This window comes from Brachyistius frenatus, unplaced genomic scaffold (genome assembly GCF_029030835.1).
Source record: "Brachyistius frenatus isolate BFR_SWC_R1_liver_20210118 unplaced genomic scaffold, ASM2903083v1 Contig_67, whole genome shotgun sequence".
Classification (NCBI taxonomy): domain Eukaryota; kingdom Metazoa; phylum Chordata; class Actinopteri; family Embiotocidae; genus Brachyistius; species Brachyistius frenatus.
In genome coordinates, this window is record NW_027210666.1 from 740,988 (window position 1) to 768,354 (window position 27,367).

At 39.2% G+C, this 27,367-nt stretch overlaps 1 protein-coding gene across 1 annotated transcript; it reads left to right on the forward strand.

Annotated features, from left to right (window-relative positions):
• Positions 1–1,502: 1,502 nt before the first annotated feature.
• Positions 1,503–25,929, forward strand: LOC138625882 (uncharacterized protein C14orf132). Its single transcript, XM_069707133.1, has 2 exons — positions 1,503–1,850; positions 23,620–25,929. The coding sequence occupies exons 1-2, from the start codon at positions 1,824–1,826 to the stop codon at positions 23,854–23,856; spliced, it is 264 nt and encodes an 87-aa protein (XP_069563234.1). The 5' UTR covers positions 1,503–1,823; the 3' UTR covers positions 23,857–25,929.
• The last annotated feature ends 1,438 nt before the right edge of the window (positions 25,930–27,367 follow it).

Below are 27,367 nucleotides of genomic sequence, written 5' to 3' on the forward strand. Positions count from 1 at the left end.
AACATAAACTCACACACCATTGGCAAGACAGTGCCATGCAAGGTGCTCGCCTGCCATCAGGACTGTGAGCTCATGTCTTGACCAAGAACTCGGAGAGCACAGACTTCCGCTGGGGCTAATTGTCCACTCTTCTCGGATATCCAAATCAGGAAGCGCAAGCAGTATATACAGTACATCTGGATTACAACTGTGGTGATGTTACAATTGCACTTGTTTCTCTTCAAACCCTACGAAACCACTGTCCTTGAATGCTCCACAGCCACATGCTTGCCATCAGGCATAACAGAATAATTCCTGATGGGCTACCAGAAAATCGATACAGTTTTTATCTGCCATGTCTGACTCTTTATCAGCCCTCTATGTGTGTCTGTCATTCAGGGTGCACATGAGAGTGTGTTGCCGGCAGTTTGGTCTCAGCGGATAAGTCTGAATTTCTTTCCCAGTTCACCTCTGGTGCACCACAGTGACTGTTTGCAATGAATGCGATGAAGTTTGAGCAACTATATGTGTATCCCAGAGGATTACTGGTGTGGATTGTGATACGGAGACAGAGTATTTCTAGAATGGCCTATGTTTTGTCGCTATTGAACTATACTGCCCATATTTCAATATGTTAATGAAAGGGAAAACCTACTTACGGACCGCCACGTAATTTGGATCCACTCCAAAATTTAACGGGCCTGGCTTTATGCATGGGGCTATTGCTCCATTGAAAAGGGAACAACAATCACCCGTGATTGAAAACACACAATCATCTAAAATATATTTGTATCCAATTAACTTGTTTCTTAAGCTCTGACTCTTGTATATCATATCCAGGGAGCTGAAAATGACATGTCTTTCTTGTTTTGCAAGGCACAATTTGAAGCACAAAAATAGGCATCTTACTCTTGTGTGAAAATAAAAATAATACAACAGTATTAGTATAGATAGTTATAACTGACGTATTTTAATATGCCCCATATAATGTCACACAAATTGAGAAAAGACATAATATGCTGCTGCCATCTTTGATTAAAAATAGAGTTGCAACTTGGGAAATGGATTAAAAATGCTGTTTTTTCCTCGCAGCAGATGGACTATTTTTCACCCAGGCGGTTGGAAGAGTCGTTAAGAATTTAGGAAATTTCTTCAGATCAGTGGTAAGTGAAACACCCTTGTGGGGTTTTAAAACAATGCAGGCTGGGTATTTATTTCTCAGATAAAACAATTGCACTGAGGTTGGAATTTATTGTTACATGAGGCAGAAACCAGGGGTAACCCAAACCAGACCAAGTACAGAAAGGCAATACTTTGGTGGCATATGATGTACATTACAATTAGTAAGAGGGATTTTTTTTTTTTTTTTTTTTTTTAAAGGACTGGATGAAAATTAAGGCGCAGAAAAAAAATGGAAGAGCGACAAAGAAACAGAGGAAGACAATAAGAGGAAGAAAGAAGAGGCAGAGAGAGAGTGGGAGTGAGAGAGGACTTGCACCTCCTTCCTTATATTAAACAGCTTCTCCGCCTCCTCCTCCTCTGCCTCCCTCTCACTCACGCTGTCTCTCGCAGCTACATATCTTCATCACTCCGTCTGCTCCGCTCCTTTCCCTCCTTTCTTATTATTTCCCTTCATTATCTCCTCCTCCTTTTTTAAATTTTTTTTATTTTTTTTTTATTTTGCCTCTTCATCTGCGACATGCTGCTCACGTGAAGTCCGCCAACTTGCAGAGCCGGTGGATACCGAACACGCAGCAGGCAAATGCTCTAAACGGGGAGTAAGAGAAAAAGCCACGCAGTTTCGCATCTTTCATTGAGTGCCTTGGATTGAACGGAGCAACAGTATGGATCTCTCATTCATGGCTGCTCAGGTGAGACATTTCCTCCTCCAGGCTGCTTAAAGATTTTCAGCTCGTGTGAACTTTTTTTGTCAATACATTTCGTCTCGCCCATTTCATGGGCGTAGCCGGTCAACAAGTTAATAACGCACTTTGACAGTTTATCAGAATTAAAATATCTGAACACCAAGGATCAAAAAATAGAATCCTATTGTTATTTTCTTCATATGAAAAATATCAATTAATATCCTGTAATTATACTTAAAGTAATGGCAGTTTCATTATGGGGAACTTATGGAGATATACTTGTAGTAGTCCTCAAATAAATAGTTCTGATCTTTTTTGAAGTTTATTTTGCTTTAGATTTATGGTTGCTCATCATGCCATGTCTGTCTTGAACATACTGTACTTTTGTGTGTCTTTTGTTACTATCTGTGACTGAAGTACCATTTTAACTTGAACAACAAGCATTTCATACTGCAATTTATTTTACCTCATTTCTATTTTCAGCAATTAAAATGCACCAGTTTAACCGCACAAAATTATATTTTGTAATTTATGCAAATGTCATATTGGGAATGCCCAGCATATTTATACATGTGCTCAACTGCTTTTAGCTCCATAGAGAACATGTGCTCCTGTGCATCTGTTTTGGGCATGTGGTTTGTTTTCATTAGGAGCTAATGAGATATTCTTCCTGCTCTCCCCTCATTCTCTCTCTCTCTCTCTCTCTCTCTCTCTCTCTCTCTCTCTCTCTCTGTCTCATTCCCTCTCTCTCTCTGTCTGCTTATGGTTTGTCTGGTGCCATATACTTTGCCATTTTCCGTGCAACTGCTATTAAAGCGTTCATAGCATTATTTTTTTCTGCCAAGGGCTGCTCTGCGGCCCGACAAAGCCAAATGCTCCCAAATCTTTTTAAATCAAGGACCTCTAAATGGAAATGCATTGGAGCATGGACCCATTTGCGAAGACATTGGTGCTCAATATGACACGATTGGAAGAGAGCTGGAGGAAAAACTGTTGAGGGCATGAAACCTCGCAAGTCACGTAAGTGTGGTGAGATAAGTTAGATTGCTTCTTCCTGGTGTGAAGCTCAAAGTGCCACCAATGAAAATTACCCTCAAGTCCCCATTAGAAGGAAGGCAGTAATTAATCAAATAACACTTAGAGCTGAAATGATTTGTCAATTTAGTCTAATACAGACATCAACCAACAAATTTGATAATAAGTGAATCTATTAAGCATTTTCAAAGCAACACTGTCCAAAATTAAGACCAGAATTATTTATTTTTTTTGGACGTTATCAGACAAAACAACAATAATAAAAATTACTTTGATAATAATGAGGCCAAATTTACACAGAATTTTGCTTTCAAAAAGCTTTAGTCTCAGATAACCAAAATAGTGGCAAGCTGGGTTAGCATGAACTAAACTCCATACGAAATAATCACAAGTATTTTCATGCAGGTTACTGCTCCCAAGATGTTTGGAAAGTAGATAAAAGATCTTTCTCAGTTTTTTCTTTGGTGACTGATATGATTAAATTGGTGGATGTAACAATTTGGGTTAATCTGTTACCTGCTGTGGGAACTGTGTCCGATGTGGCTCCTACCAGCACAAGAATGTTCATGTTTTCAAAATCACCCCTCTCTTTTCTCATTCACTGCTCGGGGACATTCAATAAGCACTAAATTGAGATTTTGACAACCATTTTTAATCTTCACCGCCAGGTTTGGAGTCCTCGAACGGTAAATTTTGCATCTACAAAATGCAGAATATGTCATCGTGGGATTGTTATCAGAAAGTAGGGTACAAGCTTTGAATGCTCCAATTTAAAATTCAATTTTAGGACACTTTTAAGTGAGTATGTTTACACTCAGAATTCAGATACTTGAAAAATATGGTGACAGAAAATATATGTAGTCCATAGGGAGTGAATTTTTAAAGATGAGACCAAACTTTTCAGTGAATTTTCTTGTCGATGCAAAGAGGTTTGCTTAATTTAGGCTCTGGTTTGCTTCCAGTTTCTCATGTACCCATTACATCGCACTTATTCTTTGCTGGTTTTCCGCTTCACCTTTTCCCCAGCATCCACGTACCTTATAATCAAAGAATGCAGCCCTCTCACATCCATAATGGCTAATTTAGCTGAAGTGAAATTCATTCCAGTGCCCTGAGTCACTCCATAATGGCGACTGTGAATGAAGTCAAGGAAATGTCCCTGGAGTTTTGAAGACTGACTTCACAATGCTTGATTTTTCTTTTGCCCATCCATCTCAGTGGAGCTCCACTGTCTGCAAATCATTGGACCGTCGTCATCACTTTGTCTCTAAAAGATGACGGATGCTGCCATAACTGTTCTCTCCTAAAGACAGGGAAAGTTTTTAAAGAACGCTAACTCAAAGGAGCTGGTTACTGATTTTCTCCGTGAGGGTGATGAAGAATGAGTAGTTCGGAGGATGTGCTGGTCATTACTGCTGCAGTTTGAACCAAGCTCATTAAACATATTTAATGACGTATCTTTTTTAGAATGTAATTTCCCCTAGAAACTAAGCAGCTCGCTTGGCATTCAGCAAAAACATATCCTGCAAGACAGGAACATGCACCATGTGTACCATTATACACAATTCAAACTGCTGATATAATTGATCATTGTTTGACTGCATTTATCAGTGCTCTTCCTGTTGAAATAGTTTTGTATGATGTCACCGAAACATGCTAAACAGCTCAGGCAAACAATCTCTGCACTTTTGTGTTTGGTGAATGATTTGCATTTTGGCAGCGTTGCCTCACTGATTTGAAATGAAAAAGGGCATACTTCATTAGGCTGAAAGTGGTGGCATCCTAAAGCATTGCAAAACATGGATTAATAGGTGACAATCACAGTGAAGCTTTTGAATACTAAGCTGAGAGCAATGATGCGATTTGTTCTTTCTGTTTCCAATTAGACTGAACTGATAAATGTTTCACATAATATCCATATGGAAGCCAAGGGAAGAGTGTTTTTTTTTTTAACTTGCACTCAGTTATGATTATTTTTTTCCAGATCAGCTACCGTCATAGTTAATCACATTGTGTACGTCTACTGTGTGTAGCTTGTGGAGGCTGGGACTGCCAGAACAGTTATTTAGGCAGATGTTAAGGAATGACAAGTGAGCCAATGTGTTAGTAACAGGATGTTGAGGTCAGCGTTGATGTGTTTTAGACAGGCTGCAGAGCCATCCTGGGCATGTCGCCAGTCTCAGATTTGCTTCAGCTGACAGATCTGCCACACATGGCAGCAAAAGCCTTTAGGTTCTATCTATCCAGTACAAGGTGGCCCACTGGCCTTTGCCTTTGATCATTTTTTGCAGGATTTTTGAAACTATAAGCAACATTTAAAAACCCATCCACAGGAGGAAAATCACAGCTACCTTTATGTTTATTTCCTTTCCTTTAAAACATTTTCAGTACTTATATTTTTAGCCAAACAGACACTGGAGAAGCAATATTAGCAATATTTCAATTTTCTCATTTCAGATGTTTTGTCTGTTCATGACAGGCCATCAACATTTCTCAAAACTTATTCACTTATTTAGTAATGCTGTGGCTCTCAGTCATTCTACCTGACAGGTTTTTCCATCTCATCCTGTGTTAAAGAGGACAGACGGGAATGACAGGATGAAGATGGAGGGAGTGGCTGACAGCTGGGACAAACAGAGCCATCTGTAATTTACCCTCAACACCAGGCCTTCCCTGACCGGGATCAAAAAGAACAGCCAAAAATGTTTTACTTGATGTCACAAAACAGAAAGCGCTCAAAAGTCAATGCAAGCTGTGCGGATGATTTAAAGTTAGAAAGACACAGCAAGAAGATCTGGTTGTACACCACCACCCCCTGATAGGAAGCCGAATATAGAAATGCAAGTTGAATAGCTCAAAATAGAGAATATTTTCCTATTTATCACAGTTTTTAAAACAATACCACCACAAGGCCTAAATCAAGACCATCTTTGTTCTCAATTGCATACAAAAAAATTTCAATTACATAATCATGTTATCTCACTGTGAATTCTTCACGCCCTAACTGTCCCTTTTGAAAATCTCCTGGTCTCTATAGTGTAGGGTTATTTGAAGAGTCTAATAATGGCACAGCAGCCTTTTCATCTCGAGGAGTTCATTTCCCCTCCGGTCTGCTTTTGTCTGCTTTTTCAGCAATTGGTTTTATATGAAAGCTGTAGTCTTGAGATTATGAAAACTTGCAACAGACCCAATTCTCAGTCCTCTTCCACTTGTATTGGCCCTGCAGTGTGGTAAACAACAATCACCTAAAAATATTAGTAGGAGCTGTATGCACAAGAAAAACAAGAAATCAATGATTTATGTAAAGCAGGTGTCTTATATTAACCACTTTCCAAGAAAAGCTACTTTAGTACATTATGCCTTTTTATGGATGAACATGCACATTGCATCCCTTTATGTCTTTATTCTATTATTGTTCAGACCAGTTGAACCAAAATTACCAAAATTTGTGTGTCTCTGGGTATATGGTGTGATTTCATACAACCAGCTGGAACATTAACAGTGGTGTACAGACATTGAAGGAGCAGAGAGCAACATGAAAAGTTGCTTATGAGCAAAATCCACTGAAAGACTTAATGATGTCACCCTGCTTGACACATCTCCATTAATAGAGGATTTTCACTGCTGGGTTGAAGGAGAGATCAGACTCCTTACAGAAGGGCCACTTCATAGTTGACTCCCACTTGACGGACGTCCGTCATAGATAGATAGACAGTTACTTTATTAATCCCACAAGGGAAAATTATTTCGCTACAGCAGCATTATAGATACAGGTAAAGCAATAAAAAAAAAAAAAAAAAGAGTAAGAGAATTAAGAGTAAAAAATATTGAATATGAAAATTCACAATATATACAATAAAATAGAATACTATTAAATTAAACTAACTAAACAATAGTGCAAGGATTTACGCAAGCAAACAAACAACCAACGGTATTATTGTTGGGAATAGTCTGATAGAGGTGGGCAGGAATGATCTCCTGTATCTGTCCTGGTGACAGCGAAGCTGGAGGAGTCTATTAGAGAAAGTGCTCCGCTGTTCCTGCAGCAGGTGGTGGAGAGGGTGGTCAGGATTATCCAATATGGATATGCAGCAAGAACAGAGACCACCACAGGAGACCAGAGCATTCAGAACAAACACATCGAGCCCCCCAGAAAGGTTGATTCTTCGGACTGATTTTTGTGCCATCTTCCCCATAATTAGACCAAAGATTATTAAAGAATCACAAGAAGTGGAGAGACTAAACAGTGAAGAGTCGCTGCTGCTGCTGCTGCTGCAGGATGTTTGATGGCGTTAAATGAGCACCCACAGGGGCACTCTCTTTTTGCTAAAGAAGGAAATCTTTATTCTATCAATGGGAAGAATGGACAAGCTAGCAATGAAAATTACAGGTCTCAACTTTTGTCTCTGAGTTCTCTCAGAAACAGGTGCCAAACAGGCTTGTAAGCCCTCCCCCCCTTTCTCCAACCGTATAGCAACTAAATAAGCACAGCAAATTGATTCAGTGGTGCCACAATAATCATTATAATTGTACAATAAATTTGCCCTATCCACGATCAATAATTCTATATGTACGATTTTCCATGAGAGAGACAAGGTATAGAGCTGATATGGACAAGTCACAAGTTATTTGTGATGAAATTCGTGATGTCATGCGTGTATTCAAAAACATTATGGCTAGATTTCACAGTGTATTTCTCTGCAAAGGTTGCCATGTTTGATTAAGTAGCAACCCAACATACTTCCAAGTGCAGGGACATTTCATATGACATTATTCTGTGGGGTTACAAGTTACATATAAAAAGACTCAGTTGGTGATAAGCACGTTGACTGGAGTGGTATTCTACAGACACAGTATGTAAAATAGTTAAACAATAAATAGTAGGATTCATGTTTTTAATGACTAAAACACAGCGGGCTGTATATTAACTTTGTCTGTAGGCTGCAGCACAAAGTAGGAAATAACAACAATAACAACAAAATGGAGGCGGCACAGTGGTGCAGTGGTCAGCATTGTCGCCTCACAGAGAAAAGTTTCCGGGTTCGAATGCGGAGCTTGCATGTTCTCCCTGTGCCCGCGGGGTTCTCTCCGGGTCCTCCGGCTTCCTCCCACCATCCAAAAACATGCACCTCAAGCTAATTGGTGGTTCTACAAATTGCCCTTTAGGTGTGAATGGTCTTTGTTTCTTTCTGTCTATAAGTGTTGGCCCTGTGATAGACTGGCGACCTTCGCCCAAAGTGAGTTTCAAATTGTAAATCCGCCATGATCACTAAAACTGCATCTGAGCTTAATGAACTGTCATTAACTGATAGGAAACCAAGTGATGAATGAAAATATATGACTCAGCAGCCAAATTATATTATACAATTTCCCATACAATGTGCAATCTTATTTGCAGCATGTTTGCACTGTAGAGGAAAATATCAGCCAGCTGTTTTACACCTGAAATGAGTGACTGCATATTGAAATAATGAAAGGGAGACGTGATGGACTGTGACAGCCAAGTATGAAGTAACAACATATTTGCCTGATAGATCTAACCCACTAACTGCATGATACTTGCTATATAAATATGCCTCCATTATTCTGAATGTATAAATTATGTATTTTTATATAAATAATTTATTATCCGACATCCTGAGATAATTTCAAAGCAGCTTTATTCCTTGTATTGATATGTTTGCAAATAAAATTGAGCTACGATTTGGGGTAAAACTTTACAGGGTATTGCCTCATCAAAGATTAGCTCCCAGCTTTAACGTGTATTTTAATGGTTCCTGCCATTAAAGCACACATAAACTGCACATTTGAATTTAGCTCATGAGCAGTTTTCTGATGAAAAGGAAATATGGGTGGAAATTATGAAGAGTTAAACAGTGGGTGGTTGTTCTGCCTTGGTGAGGGCTGGCAAAATGGTGAATGGCAGCAGCTAATTACACACTATCAGCGAGGAAGGAGGGATGAATTATGTTTGTAGTTAAACACCACCATGGCTGCTGTAATTTATTGGGATCATTATGCATTTTTGGAATCATTAGCATGCCAGACACTATATAAGTGTGTTATGTAGTGAGTCTCCAACATAGCCTCTCCAGTCTGCCAGGAGATGTCAGTTAAATTGTTTTCATCTCTGGGTGCAATTTCAGTGAAGTATCCCTGAGTGCAAATACAAAGAGTGACAAAAAAAGATTTCTTGTTGGTTTGAGCACACTTTTCTTAGACTTAATTGTCTTCCATTTTTGGACAGCAGAGTTTTTGCTGTTCTTTTTCCACAATCGATACCAGTTTTCACCTTTTTCAGACTTTTAAACACGTCTGACTTCCTACACCCACTCTTGAACAACACCAACAGCCAAACCTGCTTTTTGATTTGATCTATTTCCCGAGTCTTTACTCTTCCAGGGTGACCTTGGGTTTGTTCATAGAAAGTTGCCCTGAAGTGCACAGACGGGCCTTTTTCTCTCTGACTGGCACTCACCTCTTGTTCAATCTGCAAAGGACCTGAGGTTGTATAGCACATAATGTTCCTTTATTGTCCAATAAATACTTTTGCTGTAGAAGAAGCTGTCTTTAGATTAGCCATTTGGTTTCTGTTTCAGTCTCAGTTGTAGCTGCAGCCACAGCTCGGCCGACTATATCAATGCAGCATCTCATCATTGGAGATTATACCATAGCCTCCCATTAGAACTCTATTACTATATTTCAGTCTCACTGTTCATGTGTCACATTTAACTGATAATTTAGGCTAGTTTCAATTTCCCTGCTGATGTTCTTCTCAAAGGGTAAATTACACCCCCCCCTCTGCTGCTGTTGTTTGACACCAACTGCTTGATATTTTACACCATCCAAATTATGAGTTATTTTTGTCCCACAGAACTACCCAAGCCTCCCCAGCTCCCATGATGTTTTATATAAAGCAAATTTGATTTTGACCTTCTCATTTCAGATGCATGCAACTTTCATGCCCGGGTGATGAATCAGGCACTTACTGTACAGTCGGTTGTAGTACATATGGAAATCATTTGCAACGCTTGCTGTTATGCATGAGTGGTGGAGAAGTACACTAACTTTGATTTATTTATTTTTAATGTTGAATTGTTTATGACGTCTAAAAGGAGTTGTGAATCAATTCACAGCTTGAGCGTCAAGCTTCTTTGTGCCGATGTTGTGGTGTGTTCGAGCTACACACCATAATGTTGTATTCACCGGTTTCAATCCTAAACTTGCACCAGTCTGAGTTATGGATTTACAGAGAAGCAGAAAACATCCCATTACATTATTAGTTTATTATCATAGTTCTAGGTATTTTGGTCTTGCCAGAATAAGTGAATGAGTATTGAGGTTCTCCAGGTTGCAACATGTATTGCAACAACAACAATCTGCCATGCAGTATGCATGTCACATATCTATAAGCATTATATAACCTCTGCAGCTTCAGTGCTATGTCTGATTACCACTTACCCACCTACATGTAACAAAAAAATTCAGACACTTGTGTCATTTAAGAGCGACGATACTGTTTATTGCTGCAATTACCAATCAAAGCCTGAACATGTGGTAATTGATTAATTTCAAACCTGACTCTGGCTCGCTTTTGTGAGGCTTTCAACTTGTGCACAAACAGAATTTTGTGTCGTGGCACCCACTTCACTGCTCCCTGTAATGTATATCCATCCAAGAGTATGAAACACACGGAAATCTATTCATTGAGAGCAGTGACTGGTGAAGGCCCAGAACAATAAACAAATAAGGCCTTTAAATGCATGTGTGTGTTTGTGTGTATAAATATGTGCAATTGGATGAATTAGGATTTTTGTTTTTTGTTTTTTGTTTCTTTACAGTGGAATAATTCACACATCATTTGGCTGTTGCCTACATGTGTTTGGTCACATTGACCATAAACTAACAATTTCTTTTGTTGATGCCTCATACACACACACACATACAAGCACATACTGTAAGAATCCTGTTAATTCAGGACTAAGGGCATGCAGAGCGAGTGAGCACTGATCAACTGTTACAGTATCTGAAAACACTTTACTGTAACTAGGCCAACATGGCACACGCGTGACAAATCCATAACACCCCCTCCTCCCACAGGGACAATACATACAGCCACCATTCATAAATGTGGATGCCAACTTGCAGCGACATATACGGCACTGGAGCAGCTACGGTACACCAGTGTAGGCATCGGCATACTAATGTCATATTACAGCTGTTGTGTTGTTGTGCTGTTGGCAATCTACACACTGAAGAAACGTTGTTCTTCACAGCTTCAAGAGACTTTAAGAGCCAGTAGGTTGTTGCAAGTAGTTTTTGAGTCTCTCCTTACCACAAAGTGCGGCATGTTTAAGTAAACTGAATTGAGATTATAGAACGGCATAGAGCCTGTAAAAAAAATATGACTCTCATGTGCTGTAAACCAATTCAACACTACACTCTAAAAAGAAAAAGAATCAGATACACTGAAACCTTTTAGAGGGTACACTTGCTTTCTACAAATGAATCAATATTCAACCAAGACTCATTATTTGGACAGTTTTTGTAATGGTCATCCTGCATCATGAGAACACAGTGACTAAAATAGGGAAATCAAACTTTGGTATATTGAGCCTTATGTGTTTATTTATATTCTCTGTATTCATATAAACCCTGAGGCCACTTTGTTTTTTTTTTTACATATGCCTTTTCAGTCTAATGCATTTCAATGTAATGAACATTAATCAAACTGGAAATTTGCAAAACAAATGTTTGCTTGTTTTTTCAAGATCTTCCAACTCAAACTTGTCAGTTTCGTTTTGACATTGTATTGTGGGAAAATCAATCCATTTTTAGTATGCATACTGACTTTTGAGTATACTTAAATGTGTCTCTCTCGCTCTTATTCTAAAAGCAGCTGGGGATTAGTATGGAAGTGGGATCCAGCTTTTCCACGACTTCTCGGATTTAACAGGGAAGATAATTAATCATGTTCCTCCATGAGATTAAGAGTTTGTGACAGCAGCAGGCAGGGAATTACACAAGAGAGGAACAGATCAAGGGGAAAATAATTGTTAGGGTGCTTTTTTATGAAATAGAGTTTTAAAAAACAAACAAAGAGATGACAGGAATTTAAACGTGTTATGCGCAGGAAGTGTGGTGGTTCACAGAGGTCTGAAAGGGTGTGACATACAGTTTGTGCATAACAATAAAAACGGAAGAGTTTAGCTGAACAGAAAAGCGGGGTGGGATTTTCATAGATAACGTATTTAGAGTAGATATATTCTGGTGATATATTTCATGCGAGCCGGATTATAACCGTACAAAGACAAGCTAGAGGAAGTTTGCTCTAGTCTACCCACTTTTGTGTTATATAATGAAAATTCTATTTCAAATCCTAAACATTAAGCAGAAAAGCAAACACATGAATTATGTCCGTAAACAGTCTATGTGCCAGCTGCCGTGTGTGTGCATGTTGACTAACTTGCATACTGCATGTCTATGTGCAAAGGAAAGAAATTCCTCCCATCTGGCTGTATGAATACTTCCTGCTGCCTCTTAATCACATTTGCCAGTGGAGTTGTGTTACAGTAAGACTTTGCAAATTGAAGTTGCAGTGGTTATAAATATCTATAATTATGAATGTAAATACAAACATATTATGGTATGGGAAGAAAATAGATCACCTTTGCTGTGTAATACAGAAATGAATCAGGCAGGTCATTAAGGAGGGACTAAATTTGTGAATACAAATTATCCAGCAAGAGAAAAAAAAAATTAAAAAGAGGTTGATGATATATCAGATGCTTTAACAGAGATTTGCAGTCACTGTGGCACCGTAATTATACATATTACATGCATGCCATATGAGAGTGCAAGAGTCATCTGTAGGGCGTCTATATGGTCCCTGAGATCACTGTCTGAAAAAAGAAAAACTGGAAACAAAAAGGATTTGAGATGAAATACAGTTAGAAGATATGATACTGGATATGATTTAGAAAGTGGAGGGTGGCAAGAGATGGTACTATGCTTTAGGAGATGACTTTTCAGCCTACATGAGATGAGGAGTGACTCTGGTATTTGAAGCCTTTGGGGAGCCAGAAGGGAGAAGATTGGAGACCAGTGACAAGGTCAGAGCAGTGAGAGCTACTGTAGATGTGAGAGAGTGGTCCAGGACTGATCTAGGACCTGGGGGGCTTTGCTGGGCATGCAGGTGTGCGTGGATCACTTCTCAGCCTCAGGAGATTTTGAAGTGAGAAAAGTGAGCCGAGGAGAAATTGAGGGGGATGAATTCGAGGTGACATTTTGTTAATATTCATGACACTATTCTCTGTGCATTGTAATTAACTTTGAAATAGCAGGGTCTATTTATTTTAGCTTTATCATCTTATTCTCAAAAATAGAGTTTGATGTGGTGTAAACCTTCAAGCATTAGCTTTGGTCCAGTTCAAGTACTAAACCAGAGGAAGTGCATTTCAATGAGGTTATCCAAATAGTCTGCAGAGCCCATGCCAGCATTAGCAGTATAAAGCACTGTTAGAGACATTCACCCTTTTGCTTCTTTAAGTGCAACACAGGATTAGTCCCCTCAAGCAGGAAGCATCTCTCTGGAGTGAAACTTGCTTTTGATGCTGGGCAAAAAGCAGTATAATTTGTGTGCAAGTAATTCAGATGAGACTCTTGTTTGTGTGGACCAATATTGATGCTGGTCCAGGATTAGAAAAATTGGAATATAAATATTCAAGTCTAAAGAAAGTATACTCATGGGCAGGAGAGAGCGGCACCATGAATCGCAGAGCCTGAGAGGCCCTGAGGAAAAGCTACTCGTCATCTTTTAGATAGTGTCAAAGAAAGTGTTTCTTCATCATATTACTGCCATCTTGCTTCTCACTTCAGAGATTAAAGTGGATTTTTCTTTTGGGTCTTTTTGCTCGCTCTGTATAATAAGAGTTGGGGTGAAGCATGGCCACCCCTGTTGCACCTCACCTCAAACTAAGTCTTACATGAGTGGAGATTCAATTAAGGGCTTCCATCTGTATGCCTGAAATTTCTCTGTGTAGCACAGAGAGTGAGCAGAGATGGATGGAGCCGTAGGGGTGGCTGACGCTAGCAACAGATACACTGAGCGAACAGGGATTTTTTTTTTTTTCCCCTTCTCAGACAGCTTCACACATGCACACACGCACACACACAACCCAAATACTGTGCCTTCCTATCAGGTTTGATAATGATAATTATCAAACAAAACACTCGATTAAATATGAATACATAAAGTAGATGTTTTGGGAAAATACATGATACTGTATTGTAATTTAGTTGGAATTAAAATTTTAAGATCCAATGCAAAGCAATGAAGGAGTAGTGAGGCACATGTGCCTCACTACTCCTGGTAGTTTTAATGGAAAAAACTTGACTTCAGTCATTTCCTGTGCTACTTCTCTCGTGTCTAGATGTCAAAATGTTCTTTGACAAGACAGTCTTTTTCAGGTTTCCTCCTGACAAAAGATCTTGCAATGTTTTACCCCTTGTTACTGATCCGTTATGTAGTGTGCAGACCAAAATGGCATCAGGAGTCCCAATTACAGCAAGTTGTGTTAACAGTATAGTTATCTAACAGCTTTCAAGTGTCAAGTAAGCATTTGTGTTTGGCATAATTGAAACAAAAATGCCAGGGAAGACAAACAGAGAGAGGCTCACTCCCACATGGTTATATAGTATAATGGGTAGTCAGCACAGGTGAGTCGAATCTTCCTGATTCCTGAGTCTCTCCATAGTAAATCAGAGTAAACTAAAACTGCGTTAGGATTGTTCACTTGTCCACTATATACACCACACTGTATAGTTAACAAGTGGCCAATTTGAATGCATCACTGTCTGATATTTTACAGCAGAAAAGGGACAGGAGTAATTAATGAGTTACAGGTATTGTGTTGTTAATGACATTAGAAACATCTTTCGTGCAAAAAGTCATTTTTGCTGTATGATTATTCTCATGTTCAGAGGTCTTCCACCGGGACTCATTCCAACCATCTGACGCCACAGATACTTAACGTGAAAGAGATGACATGCGACTCCCCTGGGTGCGTTTTAACTGAAATTGCTTACTATGTAAAATACATGAGCAGGATCTGCATATAAATTTTTAAATGGTGTGATACTGTACAGCAAGAAATCTCTGTTGCTATAGCATGACGTGTACCATAAAACACATGCTGCACATAATCCAGTTGATGCATATTTAATATATCTGCTCCTATGAATAATAAATTACCCTTGGCATTGGTGAAAATGCATTTTTCTGTAAATCTTGAAAACGATCTTGAAATGATGATGGGAATGGTTAATTAGGTACATACATGCGCATGCAGCAGTATGTTTTAGTGCAGGTTTATGGCAGTGTGGGGGCAGTACTTTTCACATTAATTGACCTGCAAGATGATGGATACATTATAGTTTCTTTTACAATTAAAGCCACCATCAGTTATGCCCAAGCAGCAACCAACAGTAACGTCACTCATTGGTTTGTAAATTGCCGTTATGAGGCCTTGCTAGTTCGGAGCTATTTGCAGGTAGATGTGACCACTTTTGGGCCAGCTGGGGGGAGGGAGTGGTGGATGGGACTCATTCTGATCCACAGGCCTGTCAATCAAACAGGCACGACCCCAAAATACGGCTTTTTGAGGCCTGTTTTTTAATTAATGACAGGATTATTTTCAGATGGACTGCAAGAAAACTAAAAGGAAGGAATAACTTTAGCTAACGACACCAAAATGACTTGTAGAAAAAAATGTACTGACTTTGTATTTCATGAAACAAGTTGAATGGTAGTCTATGGAACCGGAGGCTCCTCGGAGTCAACCCCTAGTGGCCCTCTGGAGTATTGCAGTTTAAGGCACTTTCGCATTGGACACATTTTTCAGACCTGGAAGCGACGTCCACTTTTATATACAATACAGTCAATAGTCCCAACGCAGTCATATTAAAATCTTGTAATTTATGTATATGTATAAAGTTGGTAACCTAATGTTAAATAATTTGGACAATTAGGAAAAGATTATTAGGAAAAGAAAGGCAACGTTTGTTTTGTTAAAGACTCGTTGGCTACTTTGTTTTTAATCCTGCGATCCAGTTCAACATGTTGTGTGTGATGGCAAGAACACTCTGTCTCAGTAGGTTCAGACTTTAGTGCAGATCAATGAAACAATTGATTTAAAAAAGTGTAGGTGTTCTGTGTCAAGAACAATAAATAATCTATAAATAGAGCTGCATCAGTGTATTCTTAACGTCTACTGTGTTATTCTGCCCAATAATCATCAGAATAATATGACCAAAAAAAAAAATGGAAAGGACTTTGATGGCTGGCAGATTAATACCAGTGCTGTATAGTCTATGATCCGAGTTCTTCAATTCTTTAAGACTTGTTTTGAGGGATATAAAAAATGAAATACAGACTCGCCTTTTAACTATTCAGCTGATTTTTTTCCCCCTTCTTATCCTCTGTCTGTGCTGTGTTTCAGATACGGCTAACAGTTGTCATTTTGAGTTTTAGGATTTCTCTTTATTCCGGTGCGAACTGAGTCTTTGCAGCGCGGGGAGTCACAGATGAGAGCAAGACAGATTCAGATATACACTAAAGCATGTCAGAAGTTCGACGCTGACGCATAAAAGCATTTAGACATGCCCAGATGTGTAAACAGACATTTGGATTTACACAGTCTCCATCTCTTTATCGCTCTTTCCTTGTCTCATCACTTATAAACATCCTTTTCCATGGGATCATCTGGCTCTGCTTCTCAGTCTCATCTGGTTAGAATAAGAAATCACTCATTGTTTGTGGTGGATTTTAATGTTTCATAAACTGATGGATTTAGTTTTGCCTTGCATTTTAAGTAATCATGCAAATGCTAATTAACAGCCTCTGAGTAACAGTCAGCAAGTAATAATCCCAGATGTGAGCATACATTATTTTCTGCACATGATCTGTTCTAAAAAAAAATGTCCAAGCCTTTATTTTTATTTTTACCACTGTGAGTGAAATAATTTAAAAGAAAATCTACCATGTCGATGTCAAGTATACCACGAACTCCCCCCCCCCCAAAAAAAAAAACCCCAAAAAAACCATGAAGGTGATACATCGATCAATCATAATATCCAAGAAGTATAATAAACTTTCTTCTATCCTGCTGAATTTCCATTGAGCCGACAGATTGAACAGGGTGTCAAGCGAGGATCACTTTGACTACACTTGTTCTATTGAGGTATAAGATTTATAAAAAAAAATGCTGCTGGGCTGCTGAGACAGGGAAAATCAATGAAAGCAGAGCTCTAAATCTGACCAGTAGGAACCAGGCCTGAAACTAGAGGTTTCAACACGACTGGTGAACCAGCCCCCTTTAAAAGCCCCAAGATTTATGGCATGACTAGTTCAATCTGCTGTCGTCTGCTGTGGAACAGGCCAAATGTGTTGTTTTCTCTGGGCAGCAATAGAGTGGCTTCTATCTTCTCCGAGCAACTAAACATGAGATTAATCCTGAGATTTTTGTTTTGTTTTGATTTGTAGTGTCATCTACGCCGCTTTTTGCCAACAATCCCACAATGCAATGGGTCAGGTTTTGTAAATGTAAAAACTACAGTAATGTCAGTGGTGACAGGAAATAAATTATTTATTATTGTCCAAAATAGGCAGCAAATGTTTCCCCCTGCATTATCTTGCCAAAACATGTAATACAACTGTTAGTCCAGTAGAGGATCAGTATCATGTTTTGCCACGCCAAAACAAATGACCAGGGTTGAAGAAAGAAATTAAGTGACAAAGGTCATGTAACCCTAACACAGTAGTTTTTTCCTAAACCTAACCTTGTGGTTTTTGGTGGCTAAATCTAAGGCACGCTACTTTTCATACCTAGATGAAGCAAAACATGACACTGACACATTACCTTGTCATGGATTGACGGGTGTATTACATGCTTTGGTAGTATCCATGCAATGAAGTATAATATTAGTTTGAGCCAAATAGACACCAAATTTGAGCTTGTAATGGCTGATCAGCACCAGCTGTTTGAAATATGCTCTACAATGATTGACTCATTCACAGCTGTGTAGCTATATAGTCAATAGTTCAGCTGCAGAGCGAGCAGACATTACAACCTGTCACATATCACTGGTACTCTGACAGTCACACTGTGCTATTATGTGTTTAAGATTAAATGCTCATGTATGTGTTCATTAAACAGGATTAGTTCTGTCAATAGACTCGTCGGTGCTGCTGAGATACTCGTTAAACAGCAAAGCTTATTATAAGCGATCCATTCTATCCCGTGTCTGGCTGATAAAGCATTTGATATTTTAACTAGCAGTATGATACACACCTGTGGCTGCTTGGAGGTGGCTGAGACAGTGAGAGGCCAGCAAGCCTTTTCAGACAACAAGTCACATGTGTGTCTAATTACACTCAGTAGCAGCTGCTGCTTCATCCACTCGACCACCACTTTCACTAGGTGAAAAGCCCAGATTGGATTATTTTCAAGTGACATGGTCCTTGCTCCTCAGTGACTTCAGAAGCTTCACACAGTGTTTAACTTCAGCGTGAATATCAGACAGATGTGGGGTTTTCTTGCCACTCGTGCTTATGTTACACCCCTGAAAACGGGGAGAAATAATCACGAGAGTGATGTGGTGATGTTTCCTTACTGGAAAGAATTAAATACATTTACAATATACAATTCAACAAAACAATCAACACTTAGCTACAGCAGAGCACAAAGTTATCATTACATACCTTGACTGGCAATTAACATGCAGCCTCTTCAAAGCACTCCAGCAGTTTTTTTAAAAAGATTTTCTGTTACAACACTGGGATCCCTACACAAATGGGTCTGGAGCACAGACAATTTAATACTGCTGTGTACAGCACTGCTGCGTGGGCTTGCCGATACTGTCTTAAAAAACTTCAAATGAATCAGTGGTATGCTGAGATTTCTTTGAGTTTTGTTTATATCAAAGCCTTAAAAACCCAGAAGCTACAAGTCACTGACATCAATACGCTTTTTCAGCAAATACAACCCTATCTCTTGAAGTGCAGTCTCGTCAGTTTTGGTGCTCCACAGAAACGTATTTAACTCTTGGATTTCAATCTAAAAGAATACAAGGACAGACAGATTCTCCAAACATGTCCTCATATGCTCCATACTGCATTATAAAAATGCCATATCCAAGTAGAAACTGTCGTTAAGAGGGCTGAGATGACTGTGACAGCAGTGAAAATCAAACGTTTTCATTGATTGTGCGTGCAGTGTCAAGCAAAAAGTCCATTCTTTACACAGCAGGGATCCACCTCTGTGCCTGTTTGTTAGCTGGAGTACACCTTGGAGTTTGTCCTTCACAAGGACACAAGAATCGACTTAGATTTGAGACCAGCCATGATCAATGAGCACAGAAAAACAACCTTTTCTGTCTCATTTTGTCTGAACGATCAGGCTGGAGTGGTTCTGTGCTTACTTATAGGTTTTGGCTTCTCTACAATCCAGAAACATTTATTTGGGCTTTTCTTATTTGTCGCAAAACTATTTCTTGGGCATTTACTGGTGGCGACATCCCACAGGAGGCAATTACTGTCCATTCTATTTCACAATTACTGTGATCATCCATGTAGGATGGCAGAGCTCGAGGAACAGCTGGGATGAATAAATCAAAGCTGTAAGAGCAGAGCAGGTGGAATTGTCACTGTATCATCTGCTGTAGGTTGTTTTTTTTGCTGTGTGGAGTGCTGCACAGGTGTAACCATCACTCAGAGCCAAGAAGGTGTGGAATATGCAAGTTGGGAGATTTTTGGTTAGTGGAGTGAAGTTATTTTCCAGCTGTTCCTATTGCACCTTAATCTTGTTGATTTCACTCATCATTTAAGATATCAAATGGAAACTCAGAAAATATGAGTGGGTTGAGGATGTAAACATCAAAATAGTTGCATTTTTAAAGGGCCAATTCACCCAAATATGTTATCCATAATGCCATGCTGATATCTAGCCATCCAGAGAGTTCTGCTGAGACTTCTGCAACCCTCCCAATTGACAGGGGTTAACTTATGCCGCTCCAAGCACAGAAAATGACGCTTGAAAAATTCAGTGACTGCATGTCTTTCCAAAAACAATGTACTAGTTGTTTTGAATAATCCAGACCTCACTCTCAATCGCTTTAATTTTAACCACTTTCTGTTTTCTCTGCTTCGCCTCACGGGATGAAGCCATTTACACATAGTCACTTCATGCATTTCATAGTTTATGTGATATATTAGATATTCACTAGGCATGTAAAATCATCCGAGAAGCATTCAAGACCACTTCAGGAAGTAGATGTGAAGACTGGTTAAATGGTCCCTAAATCATCAATAGGTTTGTCTAAATTTATGGGTACTCATTAGCTTCTGTAGCTAACTAAACTCTTATTGTTTGAACCAAACAGGTGAATTATTGTCACGGGTCAGAACAAGGCAGGGAAGAGTAAAAACTGAGCAGTAAGCAGAAGAAGGAAACAGGCAAAAACAGAGTTCAGACGGGGTCAAAAACAGGCAGTGAAAAGAAACAAGCTGTGGAACAACAGTAATCTTAGGCTGAGAGCACGAAGACAATCTGGCAAAGACACTATGGTCAACTGGTGGTATAAATACTGGAGAATCTAACTGGGGAAACTGAGATGTCACATCTCATCCGAATGATCAGAATATGAGACACTTTGAATGACATGTTTAAATTGGGCCTCAGCAGAATAAGTAAATGTTTCATAGTCAGTTATAGCGACAGAGCACAAGATAGTCTCTGTTTAGAAAATCTGGGGTGTTTGTTTGATCTAAGGAAGAACTGTGCTCTTACATTTAAGCCAGTGAGATCTGCAATTCCAACTGATATAAACTGGGTCGCACAGTAAAAAAAATAGTCTCTTGAAGTTTTCATTTGCTGTATCTTTACTCTTTTCCAATTCAGAAAAGGAACCAAGAACGAATGCTTTGGCTGGTGCTTCAGATCCAGAGGAAGAAAAGGTTTATGCTAATTACTTTTCGGCATCGCAAAAGATTAAAGATACAGAAAATGTATGATATTGCTTACTTTATGTTTGAACCAGTTTATTTTTTACTTTTTAACAACACACAAAAGAAATACTGAAGTTATCTTAGGCAACCTGGGAAATGAGACCACTTTCTCCTTTGCTAGGGTGTGGTACTCCCTGAGGGTACCAAGCTGTTGGTCTGGATGTGGTTGTTGAAGCCATTTAGCCACTACTTTACTGTTATGCTGCAGCGGTAAATGTTTACAGTTTCCAAGAAACTTTGGTTTGCAGTATAACTATATTACTGGAGTTACTCATCCATGTACGTCAACAAACCTGGTTGTAATTCTTAGGGGAATGACCCTCATGGCCTGCCTAAGTGTTCAGATACTTTGGGATGCTACTTCTCGAGGTCTCTACGTCCCATTGCTCCATTAGTCCTTAACCGCTTAGAGGCAGTACTGGGAAACATGATGATATACTGGCATATAATTGAGACACCTTCATACATTTTCATTCACCATCAATGCCAAAAATAACCAACTTGGGCGATCAAATATTTAGATTAAGGCTTACTACTGGAATATTGTTCCACACACTCCCAGTATCCACTTCATTTTATTCGGTACACTTCCCCATTTATGCAAACAGCTCACTCCTGTGGACAATGAGTTACTTATAAATAAAACATACATATAAAGAATGAACACGGGGTTGAAAGCCTCAGTTATCGTCTGACTGAACGTTAGATTAGGCAAGATGCAGTTTTGAATGCAAGATAAGGTTTTCAAGATTGCAGTGTCCAGAGATCACAGAATGGATTGATTTAAAAAAAAAAAAAAAAAAAGAAGAAATCAAATCAGCCATATGTTGATGACAGAGGTTAAAGGTGCACCTGCTTTCCAGCTTAAATTCTGCAGACAGATAAATGTATTCATCTGAAGATTTAATTCTTACTGCCACCTCTTTGCAGAATGCAACCTCTTCAGGAATTTACAACCCGAACGTAGTTTAAATGTCATATAGTTAAATAATTATGATGGTTATATAATTTACTGTGTCATGCACAAAGAAAACATTTCTTGTAAGTGTTGATTTACTGAACCTATACTTAGACATACAGTATCGTATACAATATTTGTTACATAGTTCTCACTGATGATGATTCCCAGTTGTGTTGTACCCAAATGCTGTTTGCGTTTAACCAACTAATATAAAAGGAAATGTTCAAATGGATGAGGTACATATAAGATGCTATAGTCGAATCAGCAATTACTGTTACTGTGTGTGTGTGTGTGTGTGTGTGTGTGTGGAGGGGGGGGGGGGGTCAGGGAGACCCAGGTTGCTGGACTTCATGCATACCTGTCTGCCCTCATCATACTTATGTAAACAGCAGGCAAACAGCAGGCGCTCCACAGGATGTGTCATGTCATTATTCACCACCAGGGGCCAATGAATGGAGAGCAGCAGAATGCTTTCTAAACAGTGTTTTCCCCTGTGTGAGGGAAGACCAGGAGGATGTGTGTGTATGTGCTTGTATGTGTGTTAAGGTCTTTGTGCATTAGGCTGTGTCCATGAGAGAGAGAGAGAGAGAGAGAGAGAGAGAGAGAGAGAGAGAGAGAGAGAGAGAGAGAGAGAGAGAGAAAGCAAAGGTGAGCAAATGAGCAAGCAAGAGAGAATTTCTGTGTATGAGAGAGCTCAACATCCCTCCGAGGTATTTTTAGCATTGTTTTTTCCAGTCAGAGTGTGGTAAGGGTCTGTCATGCATTTCTTAATCATATACCCTGCTACAGAGAAACACACACACACACACACACACACACACACACACACACACACACACACACACACACACACACACACACACACACACACACACGCGCGCATGCACGCACATTCACGGCTAACATTCACAGGGCTCAGATTGTCCCAAGCAATAAATCATTTTCCTTTGCCACATCTGAAATATTTATTCCTTGTTAATCAAGCATTACTTCCTGAATACACACATACAAAGGCACACACACCGTGGCGTGTGAGACAGAGTGGGACCCTGGATGCCTGTGTGGGAAACCTTGTAATCACTTACTAATGATGTCGTGAGCAGTTACTTCTCGTTTCTTTTAATGTGGCACTCAAACTTGTTAATGCGTGACCAATAGGAGCAAATGAGGCACGCTGTGATTGTCAGGAAACGGAAGGTCTTGCTCTGAGGTTTGAATCACTACACTGACTGTAAAAGGGGTTTGTTTTTATCTAGGTGAAATGATCAGTCCGTCTTAATGCAATAGTTGTTGAGATAAGTTCCATGAAAGATCAATAAATTCAGTAGGATTTATCATCCGGTGCCACAAACAAGCTGCGATGACAATCTATTCAGTAGTTGAGATATTTCATTCTGGACCAAAGCGTTGGGTTGATGACCAATATTGCCATTTATAGGATGGTGTTTTTAATATGTTCGAAATGTACTGGACCATTACCAATCACATGCACAGTAAAATGTGATTCCCTCCAGGTTGCCTCAACCCCCAATTTCCCAGATAAAGTCCAGAAGAGATAATGTTTGTGTCCTCAGCAGTAGCTAAATGGAAAAGCACAGCCTGATGCGGCATGTCCCTTTTTTTCTCCTCTAACTTTTCGAACACATGGTGTCTACAAGGCCTAAAGTAAAAGTATGTTTTAAACTTTCTCCTCACTTTATCTCCTCCCCTTCTAGATCCCAGTTATGACAGGAGCCTTCATGGACTCCTCACCCAATGACGACTACAGCGGTGAGCACTCTCTCTTCAACTCCACGGCCAGCGTCCACGCCGCAGCCTCAGTTGCCTCAGTACACGGCCAGCCGGACGACTCGCAGTCCATGTCCAGCGATGCCATCTGGCTCTGGATTGCCATCGTCGCCACTATCGGAAACATTGTGGTGGTGGGCGTTGTCTACGCCTGCACTTTCTGATGAACACATGCCAACAAAGACAACCCGCACACTCACTTGTCCTGCGTTTTCTGGATCTCTGGACCCCTGAACTTGGCTTTGTAGACACATCCTTTCTTTCTTTCTTTCTTTCTTTCTTTCTTTCTTTCTTTCTTTCTTTCTTTCTTTCTTTCTTTCTTTCTTTCTTTCTTTCTTTCTTTCTTTCTTTCTTTCTTTCTTTCTTTCTTTCTTTCACTTTTGGTTTTTGACCTGAGGGTGTCAAAGTTGTGATACTTGACAATGACATATAGACTACTATATTTCTTCATCAAAGGGAAAGATGGGAGTTTGGCTGCATTTGTCAGCAACAAGCACTTTTCAATGCTACAATGGGAAGTTTGAGGAGAAGCTTGTGTGCATGGCAGCTCTTTAGTTAAGCACAGGAACAGCAAACCTGCACTCTCAACCATTAATCAAAGGAACTTTTTATAGCCTAAGTTTGTTTCCGTGTTTCTGCTCAGACAACACACTCTCTCTCTCGCTCTCTCTCTCTCACTCCACATGTAGAAAGGAGAATAGAGATTAAATGGGGCTTAAGATTCGGGTTGAACCAGGTCATCTGAAACATCCACCAGATAGTTGCTAAGCAATTTAGAGCAATGCTGCTTAATTATGCGGCTGAACTAAGATGGTGAATGTTAAAAAATTTACAAAGTACTGGGATTTTATTTTTTTATTTTTTTGTCAGGCAGTGCTGAGGCCCAGGAGATTAGAGCTAATTTATGAAAATGAAGAATTGTATGGACATTAATCATAAGTATATGTTTATAAACAATTTTACTGACAGGAAAAAGAGAGCATGACACTGAATTCATTAAACCTACTTAAAATCTCATTCAAATGGTTTCTGCAGTGCTACCTTAAATACAAACTTTATTTACTTATTGTCAAATGCTCACACTTATATCCAACATCTTGATCATCTTGATCAGTTCAGTTATGATGACATATCTCGACAGATATTAACACAATAGAATTAGAAGCACAAATTAAAGACACGTAGCCTTCTTTCCTTATCCTGCTATTTTCATAGTTGATTTTTTTTTTCTCATTACACACTGCCTGTAAATGAATTTTCTTCAGCAGCAGGAGTGGAAGGTCCTTATGTCACAGATACAAACAGGCAGAGGTAGAAAAACAGTAACTGTATTCATCGGAAAGTTATCTAACATGGACTGGATTTCTATTGAACTTGGAGAAAAAATTATACTATTGTGAGTGGGGCAGTGATTCCTAATTTTGGATTGAAATTTAGTTTTATAGATATCAAGTTGTACCTTTAAATGTTCCCTGTTCAGTTAATTAGTTTTGTGTTACTGTGGATGCTAGAGGCAGCTGTCTCCGTGGCAACTAGTCCTTGTGTGATACAGTAATTTTACCCTGAGACTCGAGCATTATCCTTCAGCCAAAGACGCAATTAATGCTTTTCACATTAAACATGGTATACAATGCACTGCATTTACACAAATGTTACAGCTGGTAGGCTTTGAGCTTTGTTTAAAGTCTGCTAATTGATGTTTGTGCTTTGCTTCAAATGCTTTATGTCCCTTTTTTTTAGCAACAAAGAAAACATTCATAAATAGACTAATACTTTTGTTTTTCAAAATGTTAGTTTTAGTTGTAGTATCTGTCATTTGGTCTTTTTTTTAAGTGATAAACTAAGTGATTCCCATTTTTAGTCTGAGGGTTTAGACAGAAAGAAATAGAGATGATAGCTCTTAGCTCAGTGGACTAATATTTCTCCTGGGATTTAGAAAATAATACCAATATGTTATAATGATATAAACTTGTCTTGTAAACACCATAACCGTTCATACACTGGGAAAAAAAAACAATACTTGTGTACTGTATCTACTGTACCATGTAAAGAGAAATTGAGACACAATAATCTGTTATTATGAGTGTACTTTTACATTGTTCAAAGAGGGACTTTTTAAGCCTGTTATTTTTAATAAATGGTTGATGTAGAAATATTTAGACATGTTGTAAACCACATACACACAATGCTCCTTTTGTAAAGACATATGCTACTATTAAAATTTCTGTATTAATGTACATTTTATTTTTACTTAAGTGGCACACTTCTTAGAGAGTCAGCTCAACAGGTGCTTAAGTGTCAAGCAAATAATTATTCACTGGAAACCTTAGTGGCTAAATGTAAACTTTTGATTTTGTACACAGCGGTCAAAGGTGTTTTAGCTCCATTTTTTTCCACCTGAATCACCTGGCATTGTTCTCGGTACAGCCAACCCACTGGCAGACATCCCCATTCACTGCTAAGCCTTCAGGTGAGATTGATGCTTAACTTAAATTGCACCATCTGTCATTTTGACACAGGCAGCAGTTGTTTAGAAACCACCTGGATTCACTCCTCTGTGCACTCTTGCACTGCTCCATCTCGCTCTCTGTCTTCATACTTGTTGTGCTGAACAAACAGGAAGACTGGACAGAAAGTTTTACACTTTAAACAGAAATGACTTGTACAAGGGTCTACATGAAAAGGTAAGTATAATTAAACCTGAAATCCATGGAAACCCAAATTAGGCTTAACTGCTGAAATGTATTTTTATTGTAACAAAAAATGGTAGGCTACTAACTTAAGTACTGTACTAAGACTAAGGACTAACTTAGCCTGATGTTACTGGACCCAAATTCAATGCTTCAAAGTATGGGTCTGAGTGCTCTCCGTTAAGGATTGTTTCCAGTCATTAACTATTGGATGTAGACTTCGGGTTAATTCTAAAACAACTAGAGCAGCCTTTAACCAATTCGCATTGGCTACTTTTTAGTGGATTGATAAAAAGTGAGCTCATCTCACAATAATAATATAGTTTAAATTTACACTTTTACTGAGAGCCTCAGCTTCATAGGTGCTTTTATAACCATAACAATTACATATTGAAGCTTGCCTCCAGGATTTTGAGGTAGCATATCCCTTTCACCCCGGGGAAAGGTGGTGTCAGAAACATTTAGAGATCACATTTACAATTCCATGCACTGCTCAACCTTTACGCTATCATACAGACTGAATCAGCCCTTTCCCAACTGAAAAGACAGCTCGGTTTGATAATGTGTGGATCAGCTCCCTTCAAATTTGCCACAGGCCTTTCTTATCCCCCTCAGCAGATGCGAAAAAGCTGGAAGTGAAGTCGACTGCACATGATCTTCGAACAACCTTCACATTGCTCCCGCAAAATTGTGCCTTTCCTTTGGATCTGATCAAGCAACTAGGTTGGGAAAACCAAAAACTTGTACGGGCTTCACTACAGCCACTGACTCGAGCCTCAAACAATCCTTCAGGAAGAGCTAGAAGTCAAGTCAAGTCCATTTTATCCATATAGCCCAAAATCCCAAATATGCCTCAGAGGGTTTAACAATCTGTACCACTTGCAAAGCCCCCTATTCTTAGAACGGCAGATTGAATTAGAAAACTATTGACCTTGGCTGGGCTAATCTATGCTAATTCATGGTAATTATAGACTTTCAGGTGATG